Raw genomic sequence first — 15,293 nt, 5'->3', positions numbered from 1 at the left:
AACTTCCCAATAAGATTGTTATCAAATTGAATTTGAATATTCAGTCCTTGAAAAATTTATGGTCGTGTCGGCGGAAATAATTGATGGTTATTGATATATGTATTTAAAGTGATGATTTGTTATTTTAAATAATTTAATTTTAAAGTTTCATAAAGAAATTCGTAATGTTTCCATCATATGTAGAATTTTTTTCGTACATAAATTCGAGCTGTCATCCTAAAACAAATTCATAACTATTGTCAACCAGTTCACATCCTAGGACAATACATAGGATATATGCATTTTTTTTCATGTCACTTAATTATTTTTAATTTTTTTTTTTTTTTGTTAAATTACAAATTTGTTCTCAATAACAAATTGTTATATCAAAATGATTCCATAACTGACCATTTTGGACTACTAAAATTAAGAATATTTTATATTTACCATGAATATTAGTGACACATTATATCTTATAAATATTTGATAGGGACTAGACTGAGAATAAAGAATACAATATCTATCTCTCACTTTCGAGAAATACTTTTTCGCATTTTCCTCGTTTTCTATTTAAAAAGCTGATTCTTCGATCTTTTTGGAAAGCGAGTCTTCACATGTCCACAAAAAAACATTTTTTACATTTTTGGGACCTTCAGCTTAAATGAACATTCATGGTAGTAGATAGCTTTATCCATTTAGTGCTCGGGTTAGATGGATCTCCCATCAATGGAGGTTCTTTTATAACCAAAATCATAGCTCAAATTAGTGAGTTAAGTCAGATTGCAACCCGAAAATCTGGGAGAGAGAGTTAAAATTAAGGAAAGAGAAATAGATAAAAGAAAAGACTTCAAAGAACAAAAGATGAGTGGCTAAGCTATCGTCAATTTTGTCAGAGCTAAATTCGTTGAAACATATCAACGGGTTTGAATCTCCGCCCGACATAAACATGGATATAATAATCATCAATAACAACCATTCATCAAGAAGCCAACTCCAAATTTTCCACCGCTTACCACTTTCACACCTCTATTTGTAGCCTTCAAGACCTCCTCCTCTGTTTGTGGGAGCGATGGCGAAAGATTCGAGCTCGTCCTTGAACTCGCCTCTTCTTCACATTTCTGAAGATGGGTTGAATTCAAATGATAAGAACAATAGAAGGAAACAACAAGTAGCTGAGGAAGTAAAGAAGCAGCTATGGCTAGCAGGGCCTTTGATATTGGTCAGTCTTTTACAATATTGTTTGCAGATGATTTCCGTCATGTTTGTGGGTCATCTTGGCGAGTTGCCTCTCTCTGGTGCTTCCATGGCGACCTCTTTTGCAACAGTGACTGGTTTCAGCTTATTGGTGAGTTGGGTTTCTGTTTGTTTCTCGAGAAAAACATGTTTTCTTGCTCAGCCATGTTTGTTAAAAGGGTCTTTATTTGATTATATGAACAGATGGGGATGGCAAGTGCTTTAGATACATTTTGTGGCCAATCTAATGGAGCTAAGCAATATCATATGCTGGGTATTCATATGCAGCGAGCAATGTTTGTTCTTTTGATTGTGAGTATACCTCTTGCTATTGTTTGGGCTAACACAGGAGAGATTTTGAAAGCACTTGGCCAAGATGCTGAGATTTCAAGAGAAGCTGGGAAATATGCTATTTCCATGATTCCAAGCCTTTTTGCATATGGTTTACTTCAATGTTTGAACAGATTCTTACAGACCCAGAACGTTGTTTTTCCTATGGTGATGTGTTCTGGAATAGCAGCTTTGCTTCACATACCCATTTGTTGGATCTTGATATTCAAAGTTGGGCTTGAAATTCGAGGAGCTGCTATTGCTAACTCCATCTCTTATTGGCTTAATGTGTTGATGTTGATACTTTATGTTAAGTTTTCTTCTTCATGTTCGAAGTCTTGGACTGGGTTTTCAGTGCAGGCTTTTCAGAACATCCCTTATTTCCTTAAGCTTGCAATTCCTTCAGCTTGCATGGTTTGGTAATTTTCACTTCATTATTACTCCTTTTGTTATCATTAGAAAGTTGTATTTGTCTCATAATGTTTAACAAAATGCTCAACAGCTTGGAAATGTGGTCATTTGAGTTGATCGTTCTTTTGTCTGGGCTTCTACCAAATCCTAAACTAGAGACATCAGTGCTTTCTATCAGGTGAATAACACGCATCAGTTCTACTTATGGAGTGAGCTTTTGTCTTTTCCTACCGCTAGTAGATATTGTCCTCTTTGGACTTTCTCTTTCAGGCTTCTCCTCAAAGTTTTTAAAACGTGTGTGCTATGGAGAGGTTTTCACACCCTTATAAAGAATGATTTGTTCTACTCCCCAACCGATGTGCTGGGCCCTGAAGGTGGGTGGATTGTGAGATCCCAGATTGATGGAAGAAGGGAGTGAGTGCCAGCGAGGACACTGGGTCCCGAAGGGGGGTGGATTGTGAGATCCCACATCGATTGGAGAAGGGAACGAGTGTCAGAGAGGACGCTGGGTCCTGAAGGGAGGTGGATTGTGAGATCCCACATCGATGGAAGAAGATAACGAGTGCCAGCGAAGACACTAGGCCCTGAAAGGGAGTGAATTGTGAGATCCCACATCGATGGAAGAAGGTAACGAGTGCCAACAAGGACACTGGGCCCTAAAAGGGGGTGAATTGTGAGATCTCCCACATCGATGGAAGAAGGGAATGAGTGTCAGCGAGGACACTGGGCCTTGAAGAGGGGTGAATTGTGAGATCCCACATCGATGGAAGAAGGGAACGAGTGCCAGCAAGAACACTGAGCCCTAAAGGGAGTGGAGTGTGAGATCCCACATTAGTTGGGGAAGAAAACGAAACATTCTTTATAAGGGTGTGGAAACCTCTCCCTAACAGACGCGTTTTAAAACCTTGAGGGAAACCCCGAAAGGGAAAGCCCAAAGAGGACAATATCTACCAATTGGACTGTTAAATCTAGCCACCTCTAGCTTCACTAACCCACGTCTTTACCAGTCTTAATACAGCTGCAACAGTTTGGATGATCCCATTTGGTATGAGTGGCGCAGGAAGGTAAATTTCAAACAACTTCTTCCATTTTCCCTGAATTGGTAAGCTAAAGACTTTGCTTCACTAACCCATGTTTCTATCTCATTTGGTTAGCACGCGAGTCTCAAATGAACTAGGAGCTGGCCATGCGGGAGCAGCCAAGCTAGCTGGATGTGTAGTAGTGACAATGGCCACCATTGAGGGGCTACTGCTTGGAACTACCTTGATTCTTATACGTAATGTTTGGGGGTATGCTTATAGCAACGAACCAGAAGTGATTGAATACGTAGCCAGCATGCTTCCTATAGTTGCAGTTTCCAGTTTCCTCGATGGACTTCAATGCGTGCTTTCAGGTTCTCATTTTATTATAGGCCTGCAGTCTGTTATGACTTGACTTAGTGTCTGCACTGCTATGATCTTCTAAAGGTTTTACTTGTTTGTGCATAAATACAATGCAGGCATTGCTAGAGGTTGTGGTTGGCAGAAGATTGGTGCCTTTGTCAATCTTGGATCATATTATATTGTGGGAATTCCATCTGCAGTTTTGCTTGCTTTTCTTTTGCACATTGGTGGACGGGTAAACAGCGTTGTTAATTCCGAGCTAAATTATACGAACCAAATACCTTTATTAGTTCAAAAGTTTCTTGGCCTTTTATAAACGTTTCAAAACTAGCATAGGAGTAGAAAACTCTTAGAACTTCGGATGGAAATTGGGACTTGAAACGTTATGGCGACCCAAATTTCCTTTTTGGGTCTTTCCCACTGTTCCGAACAATTCGTTCCTGGGCCTTGTACGCACCGCCCGTTACACTACGGGAGCTGATCATGCCTAAAGTCGTTTCCTTAACCGCAAGGAGAGGAATGCCGAAGGAAGGGCTAGTGACTAGAGTGAAGTCATAACTAGGTAGCCGTAGTTTGGATCACCTCCTTTTCAGGGAGAGCTGTTTGACACTACTTCACACCCAAAAAGAAGCGAGCTACATCTAAGTTAACCTTAGAGATGGAAGTCCGAAACGAAATATTTTGGGGCATTTTTACATTTTCATGTCCGAAATTCTAACAAATTTCTTCTCGAAAGATAATTTTGAAACATGTTGGTTTGAAAAAACAAAGTTCTCAGACATTTTTTTATAACTTATCCTTAATCTTTCCGAATTCTTTTTAAAATCTTTTTTTTTTCCTACTTAGGGGCTCTGGTTTGGCATCATTTTGGCACTCATTTTCCAAGCATTTTCTCTTGCTATCATTGCTATCCGCACAGATTGGGATCAAGAAGTAAAATTCCTAACTCAAATCTCTACTTTATTCCCTAAATCTGATGTTTCTAATGTATTTGTTTGTGCTATTCAGGCAAAGATTGCTACAGAAAGAGTTTATGACTCAACAATTCCAGAGAATGTTGTGTCATGAAACTAAGAGTTTCTTGGTGGATGAGCTTTGTGATTGGTCATCTCTTGTATTGAACTCTACTCTCTTTTCAAAATCAATGAATTGTGGAGGCCAACCCTCATTGATTCATTTTTGTAGCATGACTCTTGGGCAATATTAGCTGATGATTCTTTCACTTCAACTTGATTTCTCAATCTCCATGTGTTTATATTTCGTTTTGTTTCGGGTTAGATTATAAATTTGGTTCCTATAATTTGAGAACTCAACTCGAATGGTTATAATTTAGCCGACTCTCTCCCTTCCCATTTCATGTGAATTCGAGGCGGGAGGCTCGCTATGGTAGATCTATTATCTCTAATTGATAGCCTACTCACCTATATTCAGTAGGAAACACTAGGCGAGGGAGTAAGAATGTAACGGCCTAAACTCACTCACAGTTAGCAGATATTGTCCGCTTTGGCTCGTTACGTATTGCCGTCAGCTTCATGATTTTAAAACATGTCTACTAGGGAGAAGTTTCCACACTTTTATAAGGAATGTTTCGTTCCCCTCTCTAATCGATGTCAGATCTCACAATCCACCCCCCTTGAGGGCTAGTGTCCCTGCTAGCGCACTTCTCAGTGTCTATCTCTAATACCATTTGTAACAGCCCAGACCCAACCACTAGTAGATATTGTCCTCTTTAGGCTTTCCCTTTTGAGTTTTCCCTCTAGGAGGTTTCCACACCTTTATAAAGAATGTTTCGTTCTCCTCCCCAACCGATATGGGATCTCACAATCCACCTCCTTAAAGGTCCAACGTTCTCGCTGGCACACCGTTCGAAACTTGGCTCTAATACCATTTGTAACAGTCCAAGTCCACCACTAGCTGATATTGTCCTCTTTGGGTCCTTTCGAGCTTCCCCTCAAAGTTTTAAAACGCGTCCTCTAGAGAGAAGTTTCCACACCCTTGTCACAAATGGTATCAGAGCTAGACACCGAGTAGTGTGCCAGCAGAAACGAAACATTTCTTATTAGGGTGTAGAAACCTCTTCCTAGTAGACGCATTTTAAAACCTCGAGGGAAAGCCCGAAAGAAAAAATCCAAAGAAAACAATAACTACTAACAGTAGACTAGAGTTGTTACCGTTATAGTGATAAGTGAACAATCTAATACATGTATTTATCAAATGAATCTAACTCAAAATTTGTCCATGCACCGCCACATTAATTAATGATGGATTAAGTTTATTCATTAACCATTCCCAACCAGCTAAAGGCTACTAATAATCAAACAGATCAAATCAATAATAAGAAAAGAAAGTTAGCCAACCAAACACATAAAAGGTATAAAGCGAACATGTTTCCTACCATACAACACAACAATAATGAGTTATTTTAAGGTCTTATGTTTCATTCTTAGGACACTGTTTCTTCTCTACGTTCATAATTCTGGTCGGGGGGCTCATGAACTTCAATAACAAACAAGGTTAAAGGCCATAGACAGCTCTATAATTCCAGGTGCAGGTATCACCTGTACCAAAACGGCCACCGTTTCACTTTTGTCATTTTTCAGGTTACGGGACACTTCCCCAAACATGGACACTTGGTGGTGTGCATGTGCGTGAATTTATAAAATAATAATAACAACAGGGTAAGGCACCAAGCTTGGTTTATAACAACAGGGTAAGCAACTTCTTTTCCTGTTGTTTCTAAGTCTGTTCATTAATGGTGAGTTCTTCTTTGTAAGTCATGTTTTGGGTAGACATTTAATATGAACTCTTATAAATTTTCTTCATCTTTCTCATGTTTAGTTTGAGAATGCTAGAAGTAGGACTCAGAAAGGACCTATTCGGTGAAATCTCACATCGGTTGAAGAGGAGAACGAATCATTCTTTATTAGGGGTGTGGAAGCCTCTTCTTAGCATACGCGTTTTAAAAACTTTGAGGAAAGATCTAAAGAAAACGTCCGTTAGCGGTGAGTTTGGACCGTTGTATATTCACTCTCAGATTTTTGTGTTCTTTTAAGAGACTCTATTGTTGTTGTTTACCATTTCAAATTCACTACGAGTTACATGATTCCAAGTATTATGCCTAAGAATTTTCAATTATGCTTCATAAAGCCTTTAGCTTTGGTGAGATGAAATGTGGAAGAGTTATAGACAAAAGTGCCTTTACCTTGACAAAATTACTTTTTAAAACGCGTCTACTAGGGTGAGATTTTCATTTTCATACCCTTGTAAGAAATGCTTCGTTCTCTCTTCAACTGACATGGGATCTTACAAACAATCCCTTTGAGGCCTTTGTCCTTGCTGGCACACCGTCCGGTGTTTGGCTTTGATACTATTTATAACAGCCCAAACCCACCACCTGTAGATATTACCCTTTTTGGACTTTCCCTTTTGGGTTTCCCCTCAAAGTTTTTAAAACGTGTCTACTAGGGAGAAGTTTCCATATCCCTATAAGAAATGTTTTGTACCCTTCCTAACCGACGTGGGATCTCCCAACATTAGATTTTATTTTATGCTTAATACTTTGATTTGAAACTGCACTTGGATCTTGCTGATGTATATTCTGAGCCAAGGAAAATATTCGTATAATGTTCGTAGCACGCATGTCAAACACGAATTACTAGTGCAAAATGTTTTTTTGAGCCATATGTTGTTTGCTTCATGTCTGAATGAAATCTCTGAATTGATTCATAGACATTCTAATTCTCAATCTTGTTCCTTTAGACTCTGACTGGACTGGTTCTACATTCTGTGTTTTCACTGTCTGACCCAGCCTTCAAAAATCTAAGGCAGCCTTAGCCAGTGATCCATACAGGGTCAATCCCTGAGTGACCCAGTCGCATATGCAGTAGCTCCAGATCGATACTCCAACCACGTGATCGAGACCTATACACCTCAACCATACATTCCTAGAACCAAAAATTTGTGGTTTCAACATGTATTCTTTTTGTATGTGCGAGATCCCACCTCGGTTGGGGGGAGAATAAAGCATTCTTTATAAGGGTGTGGAAACCTCTCCCTAACAGACACGTTTTGAAAAAAAAAAAAAAAAATTGAGGGGAAGCCCAAAAGGGAAAGCCCAAAGGGGACAATATTTGCTAGCAGTGGGCTTGTGCCGTTACAAATGATATCAGAGCTAGACACCAAGGGATGTGCCAACAAGGAGGTTGAGTCCCAAAGGGAGTGGACACGAGGCAGTGTGCCAGCAAAGACACTAGGCCCGGAAGGGGTGGATTGGGGGGTCCCACATTGATTGGAGAAGGGAACAAGTGCTAGTGAGGACGCTGGGCCCCGAAGGGAGGATTGTGAAATCCCACATCGGTTGGAAAGAAGAACGAAATATTTTTTATAAGGGTGTGGAAAACTCTCCCTAATTCTTACTTTAAGCTAATGTAAGCTTAAAGGAATGCATAATATATGATAGTCCATCTTTTTTGCAGTGTTCCATGAACTGTGCTCATAATTTGTTTACTTAAACAACTAATTGCATATCTGTTGTTTAATCAGATGGGTATGGCTAGTGCATTGGATACCTTATGTGGGCAGTCATTCGGCGCAAAGCGATATCATATGCTAGGACTACATACTCAATGTGCAATGTTCGTCCTCTTAGTTGTCAGCATATTTCTTGTCATTATTACATCAAACACCAAAATGATTCTAATTGCATTGCACCAAGATCAGGACATCTCCAAAGGAGCTGGATTATACGCCCGTTACATGATCCCGAGCGTTGTCGCATACGGTTAGCTTCAATGCCTAGTGAAACTCTTACAAGCTCAAAACATTGTCTTTCCTATGGTACTAAGTTCTGGTATAGCAGCTTTAATCCACATCTTATTATGCTGGATATTGGTGTTCGAATTCGAACTGCGAATTAGAGGAACCGCTCTGGCGAATTCGATCTCGTATTGTATTAATGTATGTCTGATAGCACTCTATGTTAAGATCTCTTCTTGTTGCTCAGAAACATGGACAGGTTTTACAGTTGATGCCTTGCATAATGTGCTTGCTTTCCTTGGGATTTCAATTCCTTAAGCTCTTATGCTGTGGTAATTCTTTGTTGTTCTGTAACAGTTAGCCAAAATGGGTATATGTTCTAATAAGTGGGTTGATATCATTTCAACAGCTTGAAAGTTTGGACATTTGAAATGATGGTCATCCTGTCTGGTCTTCTGCCTAACCCCAAGCTAGAAACTTCTGTACTTTCTATCTGGTTGGTACTCCTCCTAAGGTGATTGGTAGCAGCTTTATTATGAATATCCGATGTTGTTCTTAAAAGGATGAATTTGTTGTTCCAGCCTTAATATATTTGGATTGTTCTGGATGATTTCTTTTGGACTTAGTGCTGCTGTAAGGTAATCATCCTAGCTTATGCTTCCTTGATGATATATTTGGATTGTTTTGTTTGATATGTTTTTGAATGATAGTATTCGGGTGTCGAACGAGTTGGGGGCTGGACGTCCACGAGCAGCACGTATGGCAGCGTATGTTGCATTAGTCATGGTGGTTGTAGAAGGTGTTCTGGTAGGAGTTCTTATGGTTCTGCTTCGCGATGTCTGGGGTCGAGTTTATAGTGAAGAAGAAGAAGTTGTGAGATACCTTGCAACTATGATGCCGACTGTAGCGGTTTCCAGCTTCTTTGATGGTGTTCAGGGCGTTCTTTCAGGTCCTTATTCATGTTAGCTTGCTTTTACGCTCTGAAGAGAGAAAAAAAAGATGTAATGGGCTTATGTGATCTCACGTTGGTTAGAGAGGGGAACGAAGCATTCATTATAAGGGTGTGGAAACCTCTTCCTAGTAGACGTGTTTTAAAACCGTGAGGCTGATGGTGGTATGGAATGGGCCAAAGCAAACAACATCTGGTAGTGGTGGGCTTAGGCTATTACAAATGGTATTAGAGTCAAACACTGGGCGGTGTGCCAGCGAGGACACTGGGTCTCCAAGGGGAGTGGATTGTGAGATCTCACATCGATTGAAGAGGGAACGAAACATTCATTATAAGAGTGTAAAAACCTCTGCTTAGTAGACGCATTTTAAAATCGTGAGGTCGACGGTAATACGTAACGGGCAAAAGCAGACAATATCTACTAGTGGTGGGCTTGAACTGTTACAAATGGTATCATAGCCAAACACCAGGTGGTGTATCAGTAATGATGCTAGGTCCCTAAGGAAGTGGATGGTAAGATTTCACCTAGATTGGAGGAAGGAACGACACATTCTTATAATGATGTAAAAACCACTCTCTAGTAGACGTATTTTAAAACCGTGAGACTGACGGCGATATGTAATGGGCATTGGAAGGGTTCTGCATTGCCTCAAATTGCATATTTTCTTAGTTTTTTTCCCTTAAATACTGAACTCAACTCGATTCCATGATTAGGTCAACTACATATCCGTGTAACGTGTATATAATGTGTTATTATCTGCACTCAAATCAAATGCATATATAATACTGGATGTTTTGTTAAACAAATTCAGGAGTTGCTAGAGGATGTGGTCGGCAGAAAACAGGTGCATATATCAATTTGGCTTCCTTTTACCTTGTGGGAATTCCCTGTTCCATAACTTTAGCTTTTGTCTTAGACATGAAGGGGAAGGTATCGACTATTCTCTTTCATAAACGTTCCCATATTCTCAATCCTTTTAACTCTGTTTTTGGTCTTTTGGCCCTTGAACCATTTCTTCAGCAGGGACTCTGGTTAGGTGTTGTATCTGCTTTTCTAGTGCAAGGGGCGTTCTTCCTTGGAATAACAGTTTGCATAAACTGGGACAAACAGGTGACCCTTGAGCACTGTTCATTACTTGATCTGAATATTCTCGCTCACAATTGGCATCAGTTTAACTTCATCTTCCTTTCAGGCTGAAGAGGCTTCGAACCGGGGCCGGGATTACACGGTCCCTCTGTATGTGGAGCAAGACTAGAACATCCTCGACATTGCTGAACGGTTCGAGATCAACCTAAACATTTTGGTCCGACTTCAACATATCCTGGATGGACATGAGAGATCCAGGACAAGCAAAACTAGTCAAATGATAATCACCACAGACACACAAGATAGAATAGATATGAGAGAATCCTTGCACAAGTATAAATTTTATTTCATTTTTTGTTAGTGTACTGAATAGTGCTTCGAAGCTGTAAGTGTTACACTTCCCAAACAGAATTGTAGCAGAAATGGTCCAAGGCAGAGGTATCAAACATTTTGATAAGGGATCAAATGAATCGAGTTCAATTAGCTATATGTGATATTACATAATGGAACACCCGTATAATTTAGCAGTCGCATGAGGGGATAAGAGGGTAAAAGATGAACCCATCCGGCAGTCATCACTTGGGAAGTAACTCCACAATTTTCCCTGGAAAAGAACCAAATAGCAATCATGTGGGGATATTCAGCAAGATTCTTTTATCTAAGCCAGCTAAGGAGTGAATACTGAATATCGAACACCAGAAATCTTGAACCAATCTAAATATTAAGAGAGGAGCTATTAAGAGAGTTACAATGTTGCTTAAATATATGGAAATTTTGATTCACTTCTCCAAGCACTCATTTGAGAAGAACACTAACCCTTTTATACTAACTAGCAAGGAAGGCACAAGGAAAGGGGGGAAAACTAATCAATCATAGAGATTTCAGAGCAAGAAGAGAATAATTCAAGTTCGAAAACTCAAAAGACGTACCTCATAGATGTAGGCTAGCGTTCAATTGAAAGGCCGAATTCATATTGCAGTACACTGATACAGAATCTCCTTATTGCTGGAATTCAAGATCTAATTTCCTTTTAAGATGTGATCTGTCAGCACTGCAAGAGGAGGGAAAAAACAAACTATTCAAACTTCTAGATGTCATGAAAACTATATTTATACTTAAATATTATACCATATTTTCGTTCCTTATTCAAACTAAATAAATAAATAACCTGCCTCTTTCCTCTCAGCGGGATTTGATTCATGAACTAATTTATCACCATTTACTAATTAAATCTATGATTGCATATTATGCTCACGATTTGTGGGAACCTTTAAGATTGCTATCCCATGATTTATGGTGTTCTTATAGCCTTGCGTTGATTATTAGAAATTGGAGGGCTTTTTTTGTTAGTCTTTTCTTAGGGAGGGTTCTCTCGACCTCTAAGGTAGACTAGACAATCGGTTAAGCAATTTACGCTAAGAAAAATTTACCTGTTAATTGTAGGTCTGTTTGGAGGTTTTCCACCAAAAACAGAAAAATCCAACGACATAGGCACTGCTTCATTCTTGCTTGTATTTCCAGCAGCTGCCTCTCGCTCACTAACATGGTCATCAAGCCTATCAGCTTTATATGCATTTCCTTCAAAAGCCTCACGATCTGGCATTACTCTTCTCGACTTTCTTGGAGAAGGGACAGTAGGAACCTCATTTGAATTTAAGTCCAAACCTCGAGAGTTCGTAGGTTCTTGCCTTGAAGTAGGCCTTGGAAGCTTACTAGGATCTGTGGGAAGTGGTGCAGATGAGAAGTATCTACAAAAGAAAAACTGTAAGCAACTTATCGAAAACAGCTCTATGTTTCTAAATTATATTTTCATATTTTAAAAAGGAAACCTATGCTCCAATGCTTGTTGAATGGTAATTCTAGATGTTGGATCATATGCAAACATCTTTGATAGGAGATCCAGCGTGTCATCACTAGCCATAGGAAAAAATGATCGTAGGGGAGGTGCAGGAACATATTGGAACTCCACGTAATCAGGTAGGTATAATATATCAGGCCATTGAGAAGGCGTTGGTGTTCCAAAAGCTGCAAAGATCTTCCCCAATTGGTCAATGTCACTTGAACCCTGTCAACGAAAGAAATGATTTAACAAACAATCAAAAGAAATACAAGAAACCAAAATTTTGAATTTAGATCTATTTTACATAATAATACAAATCCAAGAACAATATGCAAGTACAGGTTTAAAATATAACGGAAAAAAATTGTCAGCGACCAAGCCCTTGGGCTCTTGGAAGAGTATAGTTATCGAACCATTGACAAATGGATAAAATCTGAAGGTAAATCAAGTTAAGAAGATACAAGTTTGCTAGACTTAAAGCTATGAACCTACCTCTATGCCACATGCTAACAACACTATCTACAAAAACTCAGGTTTCTATAGTTCTTCTCAGAATCCATACACAGATGATATATTCCTAGGCTTGTTAACTTTAAGCTTAATAAACGAAGGGCTACTAAATTTGTGAGATAAATATTCCCTCATTGGTATTAGCAAAATCAGTTCTCATGCTAAGATACACCCTGGAAAGCCTAATGCACTGTAGGAAATGCAAGGCTAGCCAGTTGATAGAAACATGTTTATCATTGCATACGACATGACTCGCACTCAGCAAGAACCCAGGGGCCAATTCATTGCCCAAAATAGATAGTAGATTAATAATTTATTGTATACAACTAGTTCTAAGCTAGATTTGTACGTACACAACCATGTGGATGTACCATGCTTAATTTGGAAGCTCAAAATATACATTGGGTGGCTGTAATTAAAAGAGAGCTCGCATTGAAGTCAAATGAGTTTACTAGTAGGAAAAAAATAGAATGGATAAAAAGGACAAACACAACCTAAAAATCTCATATATTGTATCATGCATACCAATTTGAGCACCAACATGGTACCGATATGAATAAAAAGACTGATTAATGCATGAGACTAAGTTCGTACTGAAGTTATTTACATGTGGAAGCTTAAATATCACAAGCAGAAAAAGGTAGAACAACCCATGGGTTAAACATCAGCCATCACCATGTAAAGGGTCATCTATTGATACAAATATAGACTTGCCTGAAGAAAAGGTCGACGAAGTAAAAGTTCAGCAAAAATACAAGCTGCTGCCCAAACATCAACTGCAGAGCCATATTGCTTAGTGCCAAACAATAGCTCAGGCGCTCTGTACCATCGGGCAAACACCTATTATGAATATTCAGACATGTGTTAAGAATGAGATGAATAAAATTCCGGGATAGGGGTAAAATATCTGGCCACAGTAAAATGAGGATGGGTTCTGGCCCTGTAACATTTTATATTGAAAAAAAAAAAAAAAAAAAAAAAAACTGTCTATAATACGAAACCAGGTTTAAAAGCACCACCTACCACACATGACAATTTAGATTCCAAAGAAATAAATCTTTACCAGCGTTTATCAATAATGCAAAAGAGGGAGAAGAAGTATACCTGGTGAGTAAATCTACGATCCGGACTCCCAAATATTCGAGCCAAACCAAAATCTGCAAGTTTCAGTTGACCATTTGATCCTATCAACAAATTATTTGGCTTCATATCCCTGTAAAGTGCAAGCAAGCATAATAGAAAGTAAAGCATAGGTATCCAGATGCTATATAATTTGAACAGCTAAACAGCAAAAATAATAGAATCATACAAAATTTGGGTACCTATGTAAAACCCATTTCTTGTGGCAATAAGCAAGTCCTTTCAACGTCATCTGAAGGAATGATTTTATGTCAGCTGGGGAAAGAAATATGTTTCGATCACGTATAACAGCTTCAAGGTCTGTCTCCATAAACTCAAATACGAGATGCAAATTTCCTTTGTGAGGGAATGCATCAATTAACTCAATTATATTTGGATCTTTGAGCTCTTTAAGCAGCTTGATTTCTCGAAGAGCCGTAAAATTTACTCCCTCTTTTTGTTTCCCAAGCCGAATTTTCTTGATTGCAACCGTCTGGCCTGTCTAAAGAGTAAAAAAGGGCGTGGATAAATCAAGTTGAAAACCCTTCTTTCTTGACTTAATAGAAACTGAATATATAGTTTAAGTTCTTATTTTCAAGCTTCTAACAATCAGAATTTCAAGTAAACAAAAGAACTAACGACTTAAGTCCAGACATCTATTCAGCTACCATGAGATACAATTCAGGAAAACAAATTTGATTCTTAGGGCAAAAGCACCAGGTACTCCACCGCATTGAAACATAGCCAATGTGATAAAACTCGAAGAAATACTCCAAATAGCCCAAGAAGCAGCCGCCATGGCTGCCATAGCAATCTCAAAATCATCGACAAATCAATTACAGTGAATTTAGCTCTAACTTCACGACTTGCCCCTCTCTTTTCCATCCCCATACTTTATTTCATATTCATCAAACCGTTATTAACTTATCACGCAAAGAAAGCATACCACCTTGATGCAGAATCATAATAAAAAGGGTAGTCAAAGACCTACCTGAGTATCAATAGCCTTATATACAACACCATAGGTACCCTCCCCGAGAACCTCACGCTTTAAATATCTATCGGCCACTTTCTTTGATGGATCGAGCTCAGCCATTGCTGCCTCCAATATACTCCTTCAAAACGTCTTCTCACCTGCGATAATCTTCTCATGCCAGACACATGGATTCATAAAGAAGAACTATCTGGGGCACAATTCTCCAAGGAAATCCAATGGAATTAGGGTTTGGACATGGTGAGTGTGCAGTTCAGTTCGTAGCATAAAGAAAGCTGATGAAGATAGGGAGAAAGACGAGAGAGTGGAAAGGTAGCTTCTTTCGGCTGTTCAAGGATTTTTCTTTTTTTTTTTTTTTTTTTTTTTTTTTTTTTTTTTTTTTTTTTTTTTTTTTTTGCCGCTTGTTTTCCCGCCATTGGCCAATGGGCAAGTAGATTCATTGTTTATTAGATGCTCACTTGATTTGAACAAATGTTGGGCCGACCCACATGGCCCAAAATCGTCTCCCAAGATTTACGTGTATTTAGTTTTTAATAAATCTACAAATTTTTAATTTTATGTATAATAAATTTTAAAACATTTAATTTTGTATATTAAATTTTTTAAAAAAAAATCAAAAGTTCATAGTGAAAATTGATGCGTTTACCATGATCATAAACACTCCCGGATCAGGAGTACCATCAAAGTTCATAAATTTACAATTT

At 38.7% G+C, this 15,293-nt stretch overlaps 2 protein-coding genes and 1 pseudogene across 2 annotated transcripts; 2 read left to right on the top strand and 1 right to left on the bottom strand.

Moving 5' to 3' along the window:
* Positions 1 to 849: 849 nt before the first annotated feature.
* Positions 850 to 4,572, top strand: LOC111484881 (protein DETOXIFICATION 16-like). Its single transcript, XM_023131516.1, has 8 exons — positions 850 to 1,324; positions 1,417 to 1,961; positions 2,045 to 2,131; positions 2,961 to 3,017; positions 3,108 to 3,346; positions 3,452 to 3,570; positions 4,182 to 4,268; positions 4,344 to 4,572. The coding sequence occupies exons 1-8, from the start codon at positions 1,049 to 1,051 to the stop codon at positions 4,401 to 4,403; spliced, it is 1,470 nt and encodes a 489-aa protein (XP_022987284.1). The 5' UTR covers positions 850 to 1,048; the 3' UTR covers positions 4,404 to 4,572.
* Positions 4,573 to 7,877: 3,305 nt separating this feature from the next.
* LOC111485351 lies at positions 7,878 to 10,319 on the top strand (annotated as a pseudogene).
* A 132-nt stretch (positions 10,320 to 10,451) lies between these two features.
* Positions 10,452 to 14,916, bottom strand: LOC111485350 (cyclin-dependent kinase D-3-like). The gene is made up of 8 exons (XM_023132187.1): positions 14,587 to 14,916; positions 13,799 to 14,097; positions 13,581 to 13,689; positions 13,191 to 13,316; positions 11,956 to 12,191; positions 11,557 to 11,874; positions 11,056 to 11,177; positions 10,452 to 10,730 (listed from the first exon to the last, which is right to left on the bottom strand). The coding sequence occupies exons 1-7, from the start codon at positions 14,689 to 14,691 to the stop codon at positions 11,126 to 11,128; spliced, it is 1,245 nt and encodes a 414-aa protein (XP_022987955.1). The 5' UTR covers positions 14,692 to 14,916; the 3' UTR covers positions 10,452 to 10,730; positions 11,056 to 11,125.
* Positions 14,917 to 15,293: the final 377 nt, after the last annotated feature.

The sequence above is a fragment of the Cucurbita maxima genome, unplaced genomic scaffold (genome assembly GCF_002738345.1).
Source record: "Cucurbita maxima cultivar Rimu unplaced genomic scaffold, Cmax_1.0 Cma_Scf00010, whole genome shotgun sequence".
NCBI lineage: Eukaryota > Viridiplantae > Streptophyta > Magnoliopsida > Cucurbitales > Cucurbitaceae > Cucurbita > Cucurbita maxima.
The sequence above is the reverse complement of the archived record's forward strand: the minus strand, read 5'-3'. Positions and strand labels throughout refer to the sequence as shown.

What these genes read in the sequence shown, in the direction of transcription:
- LOC111484881 (XM_023131516.1), top strand. Translation starts at nt 1,049, where the DNA reads ATGGCGAAAGATTCGAGCTCGTCCTTGAACTCGCCTCTTCTTCACATT. An exon ending in ACATCAGTGCTTTCTATCAG is followed by an intron (nt 2,132 to 2,960) that starts GTGAATAACACG and finishes CGTCTTTACCAG; the next exon opens with TCTTAATACAGCTGCAACAG. An exon ending in TTTTGCACATTGGTGGACGG is followed by an intron (nt 3,571 to 4,181) that starts GTAAACAGCGTT and finishes TTTCCTACTTAG; the next exon opens with GGGCTCTGGTTTGGCATCAT.
- LOC111485350 (XM_023132187.1), bottom strand. Translation starts at nt 14,691, where the DNA reads ATGGCTGAGCTCGATCCATCAAAGAAAGTGGCCGATAGATATTTAAAG. An exon ending in ATAAGGCTATTGATACTCAG is followed by an intron (nt 14,098 to 14,586) that starts GTAGGTCTTTGA and finishes TTTACTCTTTAG; the next exon opens with ACAGGCCAGACGGTTGCAAT. An exon ending in ATCGTAGATTTACTCACCAG is followed by an intron (nt 13,317 to 13,580) that starts GTATACTTCTTC and finishes TATTCATAATAG; the next exon opens with GTGTTTGCCCGATGGTACAG.